This window comes from Falco punctatus (assembly GCF_963210335.1).
Source record: "Falco punctatus genome assembly, chromosome: 3".
In the NCBI taxonomy this organism is placed as follows: Eukaryota; Metazoa; Chordata; class Aves; order Falconiformes; family Falconidae; genus Falco; species Falco punctatus.
In genome coordinates, this window is record NC_137582.1 from 69,455,743 (window position 1) to 69,476,166 (window position 20,424).

The 20,424-nt window shown below is 41.3% G+C and overlaps 1 protein-coding gene across 6 annotated transcripts in view; it reads right to left on the reverse strand.

Annotated features, from left to right (window-relative positions):
- Positions 1 to 20,424, reverse strand: part of ZNF516 (zinc finger protein 516) — a 169,405-nt gene that overhangs the window by 114,811 nt on the left and 34,170 nt on the right. For all 6 annotated transcript variants that reach the window (XM_080378488.1, XM_080378492.1, XM_080378490.1 and 3 more), the window contains exon 2: positions 100 to 2,126. In XM_080378488.1, coding sequence (XP_080234614.1) covers positions 100 to 2,005 — 1,906 coding nt within the window. In that variant the 5' untranslated portion in view covers positions 2,006 to 2,126. The remainder of the gene's footprint in view (positions 1 to 99; positions 2,127 to 20,424) is intronic.

A 20,424-nucleotide genomic window follows, 5' to 3' on the forward strand; every position in this document is an offset into this window, starting at 1 on the left:
TGCTTTCACGCATCTCTCCCTCTGCTCATCACCATGTCCCGCTCTGGGAGACACAGGGACCAGTGACAGTGAGCAGGACAAGGCTGGGAGTGATCTTACCTAGTGAAGGGTTGGCTGCTCCCTCCTCCGAGCTCTCCTCAGCCCCCTCCTCCCCCAAGCCAGAGGTGGCCGAGTCCTCCGGGGCAGATGCAGAGCCAGGGGTGCTGGGCCCGCTGACAGACCCCGAGTCTCCTTCCTCGCTGCTGGAGCCGTAGCGGTCGGGCTGGGGGGCTGTCCCGCCCTCGCTGCAGCTCCTTCGCTCCTTGCGGTGCACCCGGGAGTGCAGCACCATTTGGTGGTAGGTGCGGAAGATCTTCCCACACTCGAAGCACTCGGTGGACTTGTTCTGAGTGGCCCGCCGGCTCTGCCGTGAGGCGGGGCGGTAGTCCAGGTCCCCCTGGGCAAGAGGGCAGCTCTCCGCTGGCGGGGCACCACCAGCTTTCTCCAGGCGCCCACTGGTGCAGCTCTTCTTCTTAGGGTTGCTGGAAGAGCTGGGCGAGTCCTGGTCTCGCTTGCGCTTCTCCTGGTTGACGAGGATATACTCTCTCTTATCCTTGTCATAAGTCACGTCTGCATCCGCCAGGGCCTCATCCCATCCCACATACTTCACATACTCTGAGGGCTCTACTACTTTTCCTTTGGTGGCCAGCTGCCAAGCTTGGTAGCTACTGACCGGATCCAGCTCAGCTACTCTTTTCCCAGGCTGTTCTCTTGTAACTCTATCCAGCCCTACAGATGGCCTTAGACTGAGACACTGCAAGAAAAACTGCTTCGTTACCGAAGAGCTTAGGCTCCCATCAATTAAGCCCTCGGCTTTATCCCCAGCACTGCCCCGCTGTGCCCGGTAGTGAACAGCATTATGCGCTTTCAGGCTTTCCATATTTGTAAACAGATTTCCACACTTGGTGCAAACTTCGTACAGAGACAGGCCGGTCACAATCATCTCCTCCTGTATCACATCATTGATAGTGGCTATGAGCTCCAAATCATTTTTTGGTTTGTTTTTGCTCCCGGTCTTGGGGCCATGCGACTTCATATGGTTTTTGAGAAACCAGGGTTCTTTGAATCTCCTGCCACAAATGTGGCAGCCATGATCAAATGACCCCCTGTGCTTTTTCATGTGAGCTTTCAGGAACCAGGTTTGACTAAAGGTCTGACCACAGACCTCACACGGAAACTCGCCTGTGCTCAGCTCACTCTTGCAGTTTTCGGCATAGGCCTCCCCATTTGGGACCTGAGCTGTTATATGGTCCTTCTCTATGTGGTTTAACAGCGTCTCCTCCCTCAGGGTCATGTAGCTACACAACCTGCACTTGAACGGTTTGTGGACCTGGTGCAGGTGCTGCTCCAGGTCCTTCTTCCTTTCAAATTTGTTTTTGCAGAAGGTGCATTGATAAGAGGTCAGCTTGCCATCCTCCTCAGCTGGCGCCACCTCTATGACCTCCTTCTTGCTGCTTCTCAACAAGATCTTGCTGCTATCTACCTGAGCAGTACCATTCAAGATCTTGTTGCAGGCGGACGTACTTTTAGTGGGGCTGGTGCACCCACCGAGGCCCTCCGAAACGCCCATCTCCCCCAGCTGCCCTTCTCCCATCTCTGCCTCGTGCCCCTGACTTAAAGTGCCTGTTCTGTGACTACGGATGTGGATCTTCAGGTTGCCCTTTTGGGAAGCTCTGTGATCACAGTATGGGCATTTGTAGGGCTTCTCACCCGTGTGCTTCCTCATGTGCTGTGATAAAGAGCTCTGAAAAGGGAAACTTTTACCGCAGATGCAGCAGCTGTGGCACATGGTCTTATCAGTATCCATGTCATTCTTGCTTAGCTTGCCTGGGCTGGAGGATCTCCGTAACTCCATTTCTGCCCCTCTACTACGATACATCTGTATCACTGCAACATCAGGTGAGTGCGGCAGGACGACAAAAGCATGTCCGGCAGCAGAGGAGGGCTGGACCACGTTTTCAATCATACGGTTCTGCAGGGAGATGTTTTATTGCTTCATTCTCAGAGTAATGTTTCTCCTTTCAGCTGCTGGAGTCCGAAGCACCAATTTATTTCTGTGTGCTCTGTAAGCAGATGGCATAGATCACCTGAAATAAGAACAAAATCAGACAAAGGTACAGAAATTGCATAAGCATGTTCTTTAAATATGTTTAAACCTCTTCATATTTTTAATAGAACAGCTTCTATCACTCACCCCACATTCAGAAGCATGCAATACTACAATTTATTGCACCAAAAAGCAGCAGCTTCTCCTTTTGCTGATATTCTAGACTTCAACAGCAAGCATCATTAATAAGCAAGTAAAATCCAAAAAAGAGCAAACAGCAAACATTCATTTACATACACTGACATCACAGTGTCTTTAAAAAAGGGCAAACTCCAAAAATATTTTTTATTTTAAAACCAGGCAGAAGTGGCTAAAAATACACCTTAAATGAGGAAAACATTTCTTGAGGGGGTTATTACACTTTAAATCTGTGGCTTTACCATCATGTGTAATTTCATGTAAAATACTTACTTGCCAAAGATAAAAGGCTTTTCTAGAGACTTTAGCAAGTATCATATTCCTGCTGGCAACTGCATTACTTTGTGTCTCAGACAGCTCTGCTGTGCCTGATGTGGCATGCACAGAGCAGGCGCAGAGGCTGACGACGCTCAGTACTTTGATTAGAGAGAAAACAAGAATCCAGAGCCTGACAAAACATTCAGAAAAAACTAAGTTATTTCCTGATGGACAATGAAGAAAAAAAAAAACACCTCAAAGTGTAATATTTAGTCTCAATCTAACAAAGTAAACTGATAATGTGTGTATATATCAAATGATCTTAAAAGCGAACAATTTTTGTCAACAAGACACACAGGAGACCACAGCACCTCAGTGAAACAGAATCTTAACCATAAGCAAACAAACAAAACAAGAAACAGCTTTGATTAACAAAACAGATTAACAGAAGTCTAAAAGCTTTTGTATCTTGTCATGATTAAATGCAAGCATCAATATCTGCCTCAGCAATGCCAGCTGCAACACACCAGCAACTCTCTACCTTGTATATGGCAAGAACCCATGGTTAAGATCTCCATAGATTGCTTCATTTCCCATTACCACACTGTAAAACAAAAACCTTGCCCCCTTCCTATCCTCATTAAATACTACAAACACCACATGGCTAAGATCAAAGGATACTATATTCTCTAGTAAATAGGGAACCAACCCATTACTACGTTGAGAAAACATCAGTTTCTTAAAACATCGCTAAAAATGCACCGAGCAATAAAAGGACTCTATAGTCACACATCCATCACTCGACATGTATGACAATAAAGAGCTACAGATCTACAGCTGCAAATTTTAAAGTTTCTCATTGTATTCGCCTCTGAGCCTCTTCGATATGTAAGTAGTCTAACCCCATCACCAGCAAGAGCCTAACAAAAAGCAAGGTAAAACTGACGCAATACTGATCTCAGTTACATTATAGAGTAACTTCATTGTGTTTAAGTTAATCTAGCCCTTTTATATGCTGCAAGACCATTTGTTTCTGAGTTTGATTTTCTGTGTATCTAGTATCTATTCAGTGCGTGAAGAGTTATCAACAGCACCTACCCAAACTACTTTTTCCTCAGAAAGCTGACAGTAGTAAGTAAGGGACATGTTACAAATGCAATTTCATTTCCCAAATGAAGAAATTTTATATATGAATGATTTATTATGACTGGAAAAAAAAAAAAAAAGAGCAGATCAGATCACACAAATTCGGAAGTCCATACGAGCAGGCGGTTCAGAAGCAAGTGTATCTAAATTAATCTCTGAAATTAGCCACTTAAAACCAAACTGAGGGGCAGCCTCAGAAGAAACTCCCTGGGTATATAAAGGATGAAAGCCACTGGAAGTTGTGGTGAACCTGCCAAACAGCACATACAAATGCAGAATGCAGTTTACACAGCAAATTTATGGATGAAACAATTCAGAGTTACACCTTACTTATCTGACCCATAATCTAAATCTGCCAAGTAACAAGCCATATTGTCTTATAATCAAAGAATTAACCTAAAACTCACTAAATCCTGAAAAGAAACACCAGGTTAACTTCTTGAATTTAACATGATTGCAAACTTGAACAAGCAACAGCTTCTTCTGAAATGTTCTGCACCACTGCAGAAAAAAAGATGGCAAGCTTCAGGGACAGATTTTCCCAGGGATTTTATACAATATTTTCTACATCATGCATTTTCTATACTTTATACCAGTGACAACACTGCTTATTGGTAGGCTGAGTTTCTGACTAGTGACCTTAGTTTGGGGTTTGTTTTTTTTTGTTTGTTTTAAATGTAGATGCCATTTTAACCAAACTTTCTACAGTGTTTCCTGTCTGAAAGTTCAAAAGAGCTTCAAAAGCCAAACTTAGACAAGAATGCTGTATGCAGCAGTTCAGGGGCATGTAAATCCAGAGCTTCAGAGTCCCTCTGTTTACTTGGCCACAGCTTCCCTGCACCTAGTCTTGACATATTTCACTTTAATTATTTAGAGTATTTTCATTAATGAAACTGAGCTATGAAAATGAGGATATGAAGAAGGCATTACTTGTAAGATGGATATTAGCCCACTCACAGCTCACAGGAGATCCCTCTAACCCTATATTAAATGGGGGGTGGTGGTGGTGGTGGGGGGATTATTTTATTATTCTAAAATACTTAATGGAAGCATTATCATCTTCAATATATCAAAAAATCAACCAAAATATTCTCAGAAAATTGTTTCATTTTCATTACTTTAGCTTAGCCAATAAACTGCAATTTATAACTTTAAAAGTTGAAAGACAGTATTCCTACATTTTAATTATCTGAATTCATACACATTAACAGAAGTCACAAAATTTCAAGCTTGATCTTCCACAGACAGAAATTCCAGGGGGAAGACAGATGTTCATCCAATCTAAGTTGCACTGTGTGGAGATTTTTTATCCTTTAGGCCTTGGTAAATCGATGGACACAAACATATACAAACAACTTACAATTCCCCTCTCACATCATTTGAGTACCACTTAAAAGGAATTCTTATAGAGGGGCTCTTTCCAGAACAACAAAGCCAGCATTCATTGGAAAGAAGGAGCAAAAAACAAAATAAAACCTACAACTTTGGAAAAAAAGCTTCAAGTCAGAAGACTGAACTTAGAAAAAGAGGAAAAGACCATTTGTAAAGAACCCTACTCAATAGAAAATAACATTATGGCTTAGTAATTTCCACCTTATCATTAATTACTAAGCAATTATTTCAACATCAAAGATGGCATGGGGATGAAAGGCATCAACTGGTAAATCAAATTACACTGAACACTCTTCTGCTGCCAGTAAGATTTTGCCATAGCTATTTCTGTTTCTTTCTAGCTGACTGCAATGATAACAATTATTTGTATTCTGAAATAATTAAAAACCTGAAAGTGCTGTGAAATAATTCTCTTTCAGCACACGTGGAATATGGCCACCTCCAGCTACCCTAAGGCTACTAAAAAATGTTTCAACTCTCAGTGTTTTCAGGTAGTAACCAGTAACCTTGCATTGCTTTGGTCCAAGTTCACCCTGCAGTTCCTTAGCACCGGCTTGTCACACAGAATCCATAGTGGAGCCACATCCAGCCAACAGATTTCGCCCAGACTGTCACAGCACGGAGATCCCCCACTAGCACAGAGGCAAGCCATAGGGAAATGCAAGTGAATGTGAACTGTAAATTCATATAGAGTCTTTTAAATATTTTGTGTGTTTTAATGGCATTGCAGCCCATGCCAAATGCCATACAACTCCTTGAGCTGGGGGTTGATATTCTAAGGGGCATATAAACTAGATTCACTTCTTTTTGTTGAACTAGGGATCAGCAGTCCACAAAAGAAGTGGCTGGCCAGTGTCAGGGAGGCATTTTCAGCCCCTTTAAAATACACCGAGGCACTTAACGTCATCACCTGTTTACATGCGGGTTTGGTATATAAAGCAAGGTGGAAGAGAAACACAAAGACCCAACAACAGGAGGTTGTGGCATGCCAGAAACGTTTTTGCTCAGCCAAATATTTTAGTTACAAGGCTTGTTCCTGCACCCACTGCCTCACAGAGAGTCTCTGCCTTGACCCACATGGGAACAAATAAAAATAAGACTTTTTTTTTATCCTCCCACCCTCTGAAGGGAAAACAAGTTTTCCTACAAGCTTGAGCCAAGTATTGTCAGACTCAACTCTGTTTCAAATGTCTAGGCATCAAAACTTCTCTAAAACTAACTCACAGAGAGTTCTTGGCTTGAGAGAAAATACATTTGGCCAAAGCAACCTGCTCTCACTAGGGAGCCTGGGTGACTTTTGAGCATCAGCCACGGCTTCCCCAGCAAGGCCATGGTAGTCCATCCCGGCTGGCAGAGTGGCAGGTACACTGGTGCATAGTTGCATCGTCCTCACAGCTCCTACAAGACTCTCACATAGTCTTGAAACGAAGCATGCACAAAAATACAGAGGAAGATCACTTTAAATGAAACAGAAGCACTCTGAAATACCTATTCTCTTCATGCCACCTGCACATCCTGGAAAAGGACCAGGTACACTGTGAGGACTCCCCGCAGGGCAAGACAGACCCCTTTAGGGACCTTTTATGCCTCTTGGAAAACAATTAATGAAAAAAGAAATTGGAAATAAACAACACAAGGAAATTGAAAAACAGAATGCAAGATACCATACTGAAAAAGTAATTGCAAGTTCATTTCTTACATACAAATAACCTGTGAAGTGCAGACAGAGGAAACATAAAAGAAAATTCCTGTTCCAACATACAGAAGACTATACATTCTTTTTTAAATTCTCAATTAAACCTAACTTTAAAAATTATATTGCATGGGCTGTAGTGGCAAGAAAGGAAAACTCTTCAGTAAGTAATAAATAAGAACATAAAATCTGGGAAGCTACACAGACCTATTCAAACAGCACAGTGAATATTTTAAAACAAACTGCATTCAGTTTGGGTGTGAGTATTGCAAGTCTCATCTGAAAGATAAATGCACTAGAGAAATATCACCCCTCTAATCTCCAAGATGTTTAAATATACACTGCAATCACTCCACCGTGTTCCCGTGCCAAAAGAAACAATGACTTTAAAAAAAAAAAAATAGACCAACACTGTGAGGCGTGATCTTGTGGAAAAAATATCTTACTGAAATTCCTTCTAGATGATGAAACGATAGGACATAACATGTAAACATCGCAGTGAATTTGAGAAAGTTGTATCTTTCAAAGAACAGCAGCCTGGACAGCTGATCTCTCCTGATTTGAGAAGGCTCAGGTTGCCCCAGAGCCAAACTTTGCTGTTCAGAGTGAAGAGGCCAGAAGAGAGTTAAGTGCAGGGAAAGAGTGGATGAAAGACAGAATGTTTTACAAGTGCGACGCCAGCCTTCGTGCTCACTGGACCACAGAGACCTTTCTCCCCCTCCCTGTCTTCTCCCCAGGCTGCAGAAACACCGTCCTTCACACACATCAGCCTTGCACTACCTGAACACCCTCCCCCTCATTTTGTGGTCGTGGCTTCTTCTGAACACCCAGATCCCATGAGGGTCATCAGTCCACCACCCTGATTAAAGGCTCCATCCTGCCATCCTCATTTAGGCACCAGTCCTACTGAAATGCCTCTTACAGACCATGTCACTAGCCTGAAGACCCTTTACTGCCTCAAGCATCCTTCAGACTACACCAGAGGGTAGAAAAGTGAGCATACGTTTAAATAGTAAGCCACACCTGAATTTGCAGGAGATCCTGGCATTCTGCAACCTACAGACTAAACTTGCCCTTAGGTAAAAGGCAGCATACTCTGAATTGATTTTCTGAGAGTAATCCAAACTAACCCAATAAAAAGCTATCCAAAAATCTTGTGCCAGCTGTAGAAGACTCTCAAATTTTCAAATTTCTTCAATTATTAAGAGCAGCAATCTTGACAACAGACCTCCTGAAGTTTGTTTAAGCTTGCCAAAACTGACACAAGATTGGAAAGGAAACATAAAAAGCTCCTGGAAAAACAAACAAGGAATTTCTATTAGTCCATTTCCACTTAGGCTTTATAAAAACCTTCAGCAACATTTTGCAATACTTTTTTAATTATTTTAAATCAGCCTTCCCCTGCAGCTGGGGAAGCTCTTCCCACTTGAGAAGTTTGCTGTCTGAACCCTGAGATATTATTTTGAGCTTCACTAAATACATCATGTGTTTTTGTGTCTTTCTCCCTCCATGAGCTAATGACATTTTGCAGCAGGCTTCAGAGCAGCAGCCAGGGCTGCAAAAGCAGAGTCGGGCCTTTCTCAACCAACACCACACCCTTAGCAGAGGAAAGAATACACTGAAATAAAGATAAAAACATCAATGCTGGAAAAGCTGGAGGTAGGCATTTGCAGCAAGGTGATCTCTCTCAAAATAAAGTCAGCAAAACCTCTGCAACCCAGATTTTTTGTGGCTCCTCAAGAAGCAACTGAGGAGCGAGAGGGGTGAGTGCTTTTGCACTGCAACAGGGTATGTTGAGAAACACAGGGCTGTCACCCACTCAGTACATATTTTGTGTTTTAGTATACTGTGCGTGTTTGTCTTCTGGGAGACAAAGAAATGTACTTTATTAGTTACACTGTAGTATTCTAAGCAATGAATTGAAATATATCATTAACATCCAGGACAAGCTTTATCTTGCTACCAAAACAACGGGACTATTCTTTGAACAAATTGAGGGGGAAAATCCCATAATGACAATGAAGAGTTCCTCTCCCTAAAAACTGCGCTGCACAAGAGTAACAATTACGGGCTTATATTCTACAGACTAGGGTTGCGAATAGCTGCATGAAGCGATGCATTCACTATTGGGAGAGTAAGTACCATTGATGACAAGGCCTTGGGGCTTCTGCTGTTCGCAGACCAATCAATAATCCATTATGAGCAAAATACATTTCCCCTCTAATATGAAGAAATGAATAAAAGGGAACCAGTATCACTAGTACTTTCATGGAAAAAAACAACAATACAGAAATCACAAAATGCCATCACAAGACTTAAAATGAGTGGTGATGTCTAACACTGACAAGACCTACCCACAATAACCCTTTATTTTACAGCAGTTGCTGGAGACCACTACACTATAGTCCACAATTAAAAAAAAAAAAAAAAAAAACACAAAAAAAAACAAAAACACAACCAAAACCCACACACACACCCCCCAAACAAAAACTACACAAACAAAAACCAAAAAACCCCAACATATTTTAAAGACAAAATTCTTTCAAGACTATTTATTCTGGCTGTAGGACAAAACAAAAAAGCAACATTAATTTTTCAAGGCAAGAGGATAAAACTAACTTCACCCAAGTATCTACCAGTTTGCTGCAAACTATTTTCTAACGCAAGGTAAAAACTTCTAATTAAAAATAACTGTCCAAATGTGATTGGTCAACCATAACAAGACTTTATTGCAGCAGCTGTGTTACCATCCAGACACAGGGCCCTGAAATTGTTCTCCCATTGTCACTGTCACATGCTTCAATACAATCAAGAGAGGATGCATTTAAATAGCACAACCATAGCAAAACTCAGCATCCTCAGTCCAATTCCTACCTAGACCTCTCAACACAGCACCAGAAGGCTGAAGAGGAGAAAAGCTGTCCTGAAAAATGACAGATGAAGTATTTAAATTTTAAAAAACAAAACAAAAAAAAACCCAAAAAAACCCAAACACAAAAAAAAAACCACCAAAGCAAACAAACAAACAAAAAAAAACAACCACCCTGATTTTTTTTGATGGGTAACAGTAAATTACATCCAAAGGAAACATTAAGGTCAATATTACTAATGCATAAGGCAGTCTATGTCCTTTTTCTGAAATATAAAGACTAGTAGTTAAAGTTGACCTCACAGGGTGGGGGGCTAGGGGGAATGAATACACAATGTGATTATTGATCAGCCCTAGAAAAGCCAAGAACGGCACTCGCGCAGATGTGATTTTTTTTTTCCTAGGGTCATTAATGATATATGTTGGAAAGTCAAAGGCTCTTATTTTGACGTGCTGTAACAGCATCACTAATTCTGAATATAAGCATCATCTTAGATTCAAAAAATTCTTTTTAAAAAGCAAACAAAAAAAGCTTTCCATTTTACTTCAATGTAACAATAATGTGTTCCTATTTGGCCACACCCACTGAGCGAGTTACTTTAATGTCTTCATATTCTCAAGTACTGTAAAATAAAAGTTGAAACAGCCACAATTCTGATAGTAGGAAACCAAACTATGTCAGTTACAAATACAAGCAAAGTCACCTCAATACTGTGTATTACCTCCTTACTCAAATCAATGGCATTGATGCTGTCTATTCATGCATGTCTATAGAGATGCACATATACATGGGCAGCACAGCATTTTCCCAGCGTCCAACAGCACTTTTATATTTAATGATCTTGTTAGGGTTCCCACTGCAAAGCAATCTACCCAGACTTGTAACATGGCCATTTTAAATCTTCAGCATGGCAGCTGATTTCAAACTGTATGGGCAAGGTATTTTCCTGCCAGTATACTCTGTTACGTGCTCAGTTTGCATGGTAAAAAGGTGGGGGGTGGGGTGGGGAAGTATCTTGGTTTTATTTGCAGCATCATGACAAGGAAAAAGTTAGTTTTATTTTTACATTATCTGCAGAAGGACAGGGACTGGATCATCAGCTGGAAGAAAATGCAGGACTACAGTACATCGCACACACATACACACATACCCCTTCTTGCTACCCCTTTCATCTGCCCCATCAATGCAAGCTACACACAAACCACATCCTCAGCTGCCGTAAGTGCACACAGTGCCATGAAATCAATTTGTATCAAATGAGAAGCTATACCACTAGCTAAAACCAGAATGCCTTTGTGCTGTCTCAATCAAGACCTGAATGCAAGAAAAACATAAGCATAATTAAAAGTAAACATTTTGAATTGTTGATTTCCTACCCTAGCAAAAGTTAACATGAATCAATGTTGCCCTAAGTGCCCAAATTCCTCCCTGTCACAAACTAACAAATACACCAGTAAGGAACAAACTTCAGTGTTTTAGTACATTCATACAGCACTAGTGTAATGACTTGCCCATAGCAGACCTCAAACTTAAAAACCTGTATGTTTAACACCAAGCAAATTTACTAGCTCCAGCTATGTGTTCAGCAGGTCAATGGAAGGTAAAGATTATTTCTAGGGTGCGTTGCTATGAAATAAGCTGTGTGGAGAATTAAGAAATTCAAGGTAATAAATTAGTTTCTCTTATACCTAATATATCGTACTGCTCCAATTCCTGCAGTAAAATCATTACCTTATAAATAGAAGTGTTGCCAAGCGTTAACCTGTTAACAGATTTAGAATTATAACAGTGTTGTTTGATTAACTATTAAAGCCCTACTGTAACAAAAAATTATTCCCAAGTAACACCAGCAAGTTGTTTGTTTACTTCCCACCCGCCAGTATTATAAAGGAATTGTAAAGCACTGAACCAAGCTTTTTGGCTAGACTTCTCTCTTCCCAAAATCCCATTTTACAGAGTAAAAAGATTGCAGGGGTGGGGGGTGGGGAGGAACAGAAGGAGAAAAGGGCAGAGGGGAAAGGGAGAGAAACAGTGCCCTGAAATACAAGAAATAATCATATGCAATAAGTCATAAAAGCATTCTGTTAAACATTACCTTCTGAGACAGCACTGTTTAGCACTGAGAAGCAACACAAAACTCACAAAACACACACTGCCAGAACCTCATTTTCAGTTGTTAGGTTACTTATTTTTATTTATTTATTTATATATATATATATAGAAAGTATTTCCCTGTAAGCTCTTGCAAATCACAAACTACAATGGACAACCTCTATTTTAGGAAGCTTTCTTAAACATATAAGAACTTAAGCAGGTAATTAAGACTTTCAATCACAGTTTTTCCATTCTCTGCAGCATTTCTGAATGTCAAGCATGCAGAGTATGCCCAGGCCTGAGCGCAGACACTCTGGACTTCAGAGATACCAAACCAGCCAAGCTGAAGCTTGCTTTGACCAGCTGAGACTCAGGATCCACTGTGTTAAACTACACGCAGCTCTGGCTCTGTGACACCAGCCCCAAACTGGCAGAGGACAGTGCTGAAGGCAAATGTTGGATAGCCAGTGTCTCAGAAATACCTTCATTTTACCTCCTTTTACCTAAGGTACACAGTACCCCTGGAGATCATTTCATCCACAAGTGTAACTTGTAGTAGTTCAAAAGAGGGATTACTAGTTTCTAAGTTTACCAGCCGTTTTAAAAGATGAGAAGGTGTCTGCTGTTGCTTCGCTACTCCATTAACTCACTTTAGTTTTCATCATTAAAAGCTATTTCCCATGCATACGTGGTAAATCTAACTTCAAAATATACTGAATCTTGTGCTGGTCCATCACAGGCAGCACAGAAAAGCAAACAGGTGTAGTCAGTACAACAGAAGTGACATTACCATAAAGCACGAGTTGACTTACACAGTAGCGTAACTACCTTTTTTTTATTTCTTTACTTTTTTAAACACAAAGGGCAGAAAGCAATAGTCTTGTATATTGAATTAATACAAAGCACAAAACGTCTTTTTCTGGATTTCAAAGCTCCCAGCCAAGAGAAGAGAAACTAAACCCAAAACTGAATCTTTCAGCTGTCAGTTGATCCGGCTTATTGTGGTATGAAGTGCTGAATTATCTCTGTGGAACATCACTGCAATGTATCATTTGAAGAGACAGATTCTATCCGCTGCTTATAAATACAATTTCAAGGCACATTTTAGCAACCCTGTTAACTTTGCTCTCATTACAGCACAACGTAAGGCATGCTTCAGATTTTGGCAGGTCAGGACATTTTGGATATCACAAGATAAACCCTGACAACTCTGTTGAGAATTACTCCACCTTCCTTACATAAACATGTACATATACATCCCCTCCCCTTGCCATTTAACCAAAGACTTTGAATCTTTGGGCCATCCCCTCACCTACAGTGTGCAAGCCATCTCCCCAGAAATCCAAAGATGGGCAGAAATCTACTCAAGTGCAGAAAATTATTCTGTGTTACATCTGCCAGGAAAGAGAAGGGCCTGGATGAACATCCATTCCAAAAAACATTCCTGAGCAAACTGTAAGCCTTGGAAACTGGAAGGTAGAGCTAAGAGCAGAAAGGAAGCAAAGGAACAACACCCTACCCCTGTTCAGAAACACTTGTACAGCCTCAGCACACAAATGCTGAGCAACTACTTAAAACCAGAACAAAACCCCTGAAATTATCACTCATAGGATAGCAAGCAAGCAAGTTTGCAAAAAAGGAAGATCTGCTACACAGGCTGTTGCCACTTTGTTTATTTTTCCATACACTAGAACTAAAACTCGCAAGACAAATCTATCAACTGGTAAGACAAACACAAATTACACACATTAAGAACATAAAAATCTGTTTGCATCACTGAATACTTTTTTTCTCCTTTCAAAGAAATGTGTCGATGTACCACACATACACACCAACACCCTTCCCTCTCACACACACTGCAACAGAGAACTCAAGACACCGTCATTAGTGTATCTGCATCACTTCATCTTCTGCTGCAGCCCACGTCCCTGTCCATCCCACTCGCTCCCACACCACTTCTGCAGCACTGACCTCCTTACTTCCACTCTCCTACCTGCTCCACCCCACCTCCGTCACCAGCATGCCTCCAAGCCCCAGCTATCCGCACACACCGCCTGCCTGTCAGATCCCTTCTGGATCACCTGCAGCCAGCTGCCAGGTGTGTTGTCCCTTTCCCTGGCCACTGCCATCCCGTGGACACAGTTTAAAGGCCACTTCTTTCCTCCACTCCTCCCTTTCTGTCTGCTCGCTCTTCAGCCCTGCTCTCTCAGCTCTCCCCAACGCTTCTGCTTCTCCCAGAAGGACCTCTGCCTGCGTCTTCCTCTCAAACCTGTTTGGGCCCTTCATGACTAGGTCTTCCATTCAGGCTGTCCCTCACCTGCACGGCTTTGGTACCAGCTCACTGCCCCTTGTTTGCCAGGACATTTCAGCACAAGCTCAAGTGCCTCCTCCTTGCCCCTTCTGTTCTCTTCCGTACAAGATGCCCATTCTTCTGGCTTTTCTATCTCCAGTTACTACTGAGTCATCTCTGGCCACCAGGTTCATAACTTGTTCCCCTCTGGTCTATTAAATGCTGCTAAGAGCACAATGCTCTCCCAAAAATCAAAGGATGCCAACAGCCAGGTCAAATGCCTCACGTCTTAGGTTCAAGTGCCATTCTTCTCTCTCAAGGACCTCCACAGTGCCACCCTGCTCTCTTTTGTGTGGGCAGTGATTCACTCTCCCTAATGCATTTTTTGTATCAGTTTCCCACTTACAACCTCGTGTTTTGACACTGCATTTAGAACTTGGTTTTTATTGCTTTATTCATTCTTAGAAGTGTATTTTCCACAAAAAGTTCAAAATTATTTTCCAAAATTAAATCCCTCCCTTAAGTTTGTTGGGTTTTTTTCCCCTAATGCACAATACGTGTAGTACATATTGCTATGTTCTAATTGGTATGTATAACCCTCAAGGCAGGGACTTGAGATCTTTTATACACTTTTTATACAGTGCCAAATGTTCCGACTTCAAATAATTTCTACGAGTAAATTATTATTATGAAGTCAAGCTTCACCTTTTCAAAGAGTCACAGTCCCTCTTTTCATCAGAGGCACAGCCAGAAGTTGAGAAACCAAGATTCTTTCCCATGAGCACCAAAAGTAAACTAAACCCCTCTTCAGCCTACCAAAAGTTCATCCCTTACTGAACCAAAAGGACCACCTGACAGTAAGGAAATGAACAAAGCATAAATCACATGTCACTAACCTCTCACCTCTCTGCCTTTCTGAAAAAGGTTTCCAGCCAGTTTTATCCATTTACAGGATACTAATAACAATAAGCAAGAAGCCTAATGACAAATTGTAGGTGCCACATGCCACCAAAGGAAACACTTACCTCTCCAGTTCTTCAATTCACAAGCAACTGGAAAGAAGTGGGCTATAAGGAACTTCAAATTGAAGTGTAAGATCCCTAGTGGTGAGTCTCACTTAAGTGAGGCATTCTTCTTACAGGGGTGAGTGCTTTTCTACACCTGGGACTGTAACTCTGATTTAAAAGCTTTCCAAACTCACCTTCCTCCAGCACGTGCATGCTGCTTTATACCACACGCTACTGTTCTGCAAATAGAAATACACTCCTTTACTTTTCAGGGCAATGCTGAAGCAAGTAGATTTTCCATCGGAGAAGTACAACGTAACTGTGACTCTAACTCCAAAAGCAGAATATGAGCCACACTGCTAAGTCCTTAAACCTGTTACACAACAAATAAGCATGGATTATGGCGTGGCTGGTTCATTATGGGATGTTTTGTGATGTTATTCCTAACAGAGAAATGCTGTTTGTCTTAGCCACATATATGAAAGACGATTCTCCTATTTTTCATTACACATCTTTTTTATCACTTTCACTTTTCTGCAGCTCACCTATTTATTACTCACCTACTCCCTATTTAATAGATTTTTATAGCATGGAGTGCTAAGTAATCATGATGTAACAGCACAGTATTATACTTGCTCAGTATACAAAAAACTGCTTGCACTATAGTTACTTGATATTTCTTACTATCAAAATAAGATATAACTATATATTATCTTCAGTACTCCATGGCTACTCCACTAACAGTGCTGAACACAGAGCATACAAATTAAAAGAAGCAATCTACACTGAGAAGGTTTTTATTTCAGTAGAAATATCAAGCAAAACTAATCAAAAATGCCTGACTATAAGCACATTTTTAGGCAGGTGTAATTAATTTTGGCAGATTTATAATAGTCAACTACAATGTTGGCTAATACAAAAAAAATAAACCCCAAATTCCTCTAAAGTAACAGGTTTAGTAAGTACACCCATATTTACTTCCTTAGATAATGGGTACATTTATCAAAGTCACTGTTTATAATCTGAAGAGAAGATTTCATCACAAGAAAAAACTTTCCATATTAAAAATAAAAATCCCAGCCTCACCACTTGACCAACAGTAAAAAACACATTCTGTAAAGAAAAACACACATAGCATTATTACTACTGTGTATGGGGTCACAAGCACAGCACCTTATCTATAATCATGTATTTTCTAAACATGAGGAAACTTTCTTCCTAAAACCCATGTATCAGGCTTGTAATCAAGTAGGACAACTCCTTTCAACATCGCAACTCTTAAAATGCAGCTTTACTACTAAATGGTAAGTGTATCATTCCTCATTCTATCACACTTCTCTACTGATAGGCTTTCAAGTACCTCCTGAATTTCCTATGTGTGATTAATTCAATTAACATATAAAGTCAAGGTGTTATTTAAACACACTATCCAAAACCAGATATAGTTAAAACTTGCATGGAAAGCACAGTAAAAATGCTTATAGTACTGCCATCTCAGAGCACCAAACCTCATGGGTCAAGCACTCAAATATACCTCCACTTAGGAGAGGTTTTTTAACATAACTTAGCTGTGGATTCTCTTATTTGCCTTTTGAGCTTTCACAGTACACTCAGTCATGTCTCAGGATTCTTCCAACAACTGCAAAGCCAAGGAACTTTCTGGTTTCAGAGGCTTACACCTTCTGTTTTGCAGCCACCAAACTGCAGAAAAAGGGGCTGCAGGAAATGATCCCAATCTTCTCCATTAACAAAATCATATGAAGTGGGAACACCAGAACTGAAGCAAACTGAAGTGGCATTCCCTTCCTCTTCCACCTCACCCATGAAACACCCCTCAGAAGGCTATGGCAGCTTACCTATAAGCATCTAATGCAAGAGGACAGAATAATTCCTCAACATACTCATTTGGTAGATGGCCAAATGTACAGAGCATGCAAAGCCCCCACTTACATGCAATAAGAAAATCAGGCCAAAAAAAAAACCCAATTACTTTATTTGGTTCAGAAAAATAGATTCAGATATATAATGTCTGAGATGTAGGTTCATAAATATTTTCCTTAATCCTTGCAACTAGACTTAACAAAATTAAGAACACTAAAGATAAAATACAGTGTTAAAAAACATCTTAATTTGATGAGCCTGTGTAACCATAAAAAGATCAAGGTACCCGCTGACAGACATCCAGTGCCATATAGTCCTTGGTCCCAGCTACTTCTCCTGCAGGACACTAGTCTTTTGTTTTATCTGCCAGCTGCCCTGTAGTGCAAATGTGGCACAAACATTGCAAAACCTTGAATGGTACTAAAAATACCTTGATCTTCTGCCAGAATATTTCTAGTAAACATAAGCCTGAATATAAGTAGAATAGATGGCGATAACACTATTGTAAGACAAGACAGCTCTGAGGGAGCAGACAAACCCCACTGTGTCTCACTGGGTTTGTCATCTGCAAAACTGAGTATGTCTTGGGTAACAGCTAAAGCAGCTGCAGCAGCTGCTAACACCAAAACCCGTCAGAGGAAAGGACTGGGTTGTTTTGACCCAAATTATCAGGTATCCCATTAAAGAGAAGTCAACAGGCCAGCTCTTTGAGACACACTAATGATAATGATGTCGGAACATAAAGGTCTAGATTAGCATCTACTTCATCATTATATTCTCTAGCGTATCTTCACCTTCAAACTTGCAAAGACAACATTCCTCCATATGCTGCAGACTATAAACCAAAGGTACAAAGGTGGTCTCATGCTGGTACCTAGATGCCTCCTCATGCTGGCTTCCAGATGACTGGACCAACCAAGGCTGATCCAGCCTCTGAAGCAGCGTTTGGCCACCAAGAGGCCCCACCACAGAGCAACATGGTACTTCTTACACAGGCAACTGCTCTTTGGGAACCCCATTACAGCAGTTTTATATAGTGCTTTTACTCCACAAAATCTCTCATCTCAGGGCTAGTGGAGAGATTGCCAGCTCACAATGATGCACAGGCACACTCGAGGCTTTTTTGGTTACAAACTGTGAGTAAAATTCTAACCTGTCAGACAGGTGTCCATCCTGACTTACCACATCAACTTTAGTGGAGTCACTGCACATTCACACCCATACCAGAAGGGCCACACCAGCTCTTCAGTTTTCATTTTTAAGTGCAAAGCTGCCATTTAACTCCTTTATACACTTGCAGTTACTTCTCTTGGTACCACCAGACTTCTTTTTAAACCCTGCCACATTTGCAAACGGACAAACTCACGAAAGAAAAGCCTATCCAGGGCTAAGAAACCTGCAAAGACGTGACCTCTAGGCTTAGGAATTCATTGAGCTGCGAACTCATCAAACTAGGAGAGTACCCCAGGAGGAGGTACCACCAAAGGCTTGTCCCACTTCTCATGCTCCTTCCTCAAGCAGCCACCACCAAGAGCTGTCAGAGGAAAGACAGCGGAGCACACGAACCTTCAGCCTGACCCAGTTCAGACCCTCTTATGTTCCCATGACTATTAATAACAAATCTCAAGCCATCTGCTGCTGTACAAGAAAAGGCTGAAGGCCTCCCCATGCTCAGACTGTACAGCCCAGCCACCTCCAGTTGAAGGGAGGGGAATTGCTTTTATGTGACCGCAGAATTTCAGGGCAAGCCTTATCTTTCATAGCAAGTTGCAAAACAGCCAGCACCGCCAGCATCTCCGGCAAAGCGGTGCGAACACGCCTCGCCAAGGTAAAGCTGACTCCCTTCCCTGCCTTTTTATGAACATATGCCAGGGGTCAACAGTCTCCAGAAAAGCTGACAACACAACTTTCAAGCTGGGAAGGCAAACAGTGCTGGTTCCCCAGGACATAAAAAAAAGCTCTAAAACCACACACACATCGCCTCCCACTCTGCTACCTGCTCTGTTTCTGTGTCACAACTTCCCGCTGCAGAGGCTGTCAGGAACACGGACGCTTTTCTTACTGCAAACCAGACACTGCCATGGATCCCTACAAGGAGCTTCAGAGATGTCCTCCTTGTGCCTCCACTGAACTGACTCAAGTGACCAACTCAAGCCAAGTGTCTTGCACCCAAAGGGGAGGAACAGAAATCAAAGAGAAAAAACGTACGTATATAATTGCAGAGATTTTGTTTTCTTAAGCAATGACATTTTAAAAGATGTCGTAAGATTTAAAGGGCCTTCAGTACCTGAACACCATTAGATCTGAGTGAATGGCACGCTACTATGAAGAAAGAGAGGATATCACCAGTGTATTTGCACGCACTCACACCAGCCTTCACAGCTTTCACTGTATGACCAACAGTTTCTGTTTGAAACAGTGAAACTCATCTGTAGAGATTTTGCGCATTTGATTTCACTTTCCAGCAACAATACAGCCATCGTATTACAAATACCATCAAATGAAATTTTAATTATTTTCTAAGAGTCACTTGGTAGCTGTTAATGAAGGCAAACTGTTAGGGAAATCCTGCCAAAAGAAAGTAATGACCAGATGTGTATCAGTGCAGCAAGGTCTAATATAACTGAAAAACAACTTTAAATCATTAAAGAGTCAGTCCCATCAATTACCAACATTCATCCCAACAGTCATTTTAAAGAATATTTCCTAACCCAGAATCTGTATTAGCCCTCAAAAAAGTAGTTTAGAAACCATGAAATGTATGTAAATATCTGAATAAGAGAAAGAGCAATAATTTTAAAGGTTTTCCCCATTTAAATCTCAAATTGTTTTCAGTAACTTCTATTAACCTCTTTTTACAGCTTTTCCAGAGTTCATCATGCTTCCTGCAACCCAGAATAAAACAAGCTGCGGAGATGTCAGAAAGCTATAGATGCACACTAATTGCACTACGTTAATGAAGTCTGTCATCTACATTAACATTGTAAATGAAAACGACACAGGCGGATCGCGGGATCTGCTTGCAATAGTTCGTACCTCGGCTGCCACGCCTGTGCGGCAGCAGCTCATTACGGCAGTGAGCTATGCGACACGAGCTGTTGCTAGGCTCTAGATACGGTGTCACTACTTATACTGCAAAAACAGCGATTTATAGTCCAGCTTAGTTTTAAGGGCACAGTGTGAGGCTTTTGAGAAAAGACTCACATTTTGTACCGGTATTATTAGATTGGTGTTTTTCACAAAGCCAAAGTGAGCTATGTTTCCCTATGCATTAAATAACTGGAAGGTGCAACTGAACAAACAGCTTTTATCACCTTACGTTTCCTTGTAAGGGATCTGCAACCCAAAAATACTCAAACGACTGAACTCCAAGGCATAAACCCACAGTATATCTTCAGCACAGCACACAATACTGAATTTAAAAGCTATTTAATTTGTAAATGCTTCTTTATTAGAAGAATGCTTATGGCTTCACTGGTTCCTATTCCCATGTCTCCGGCCTATTGAGC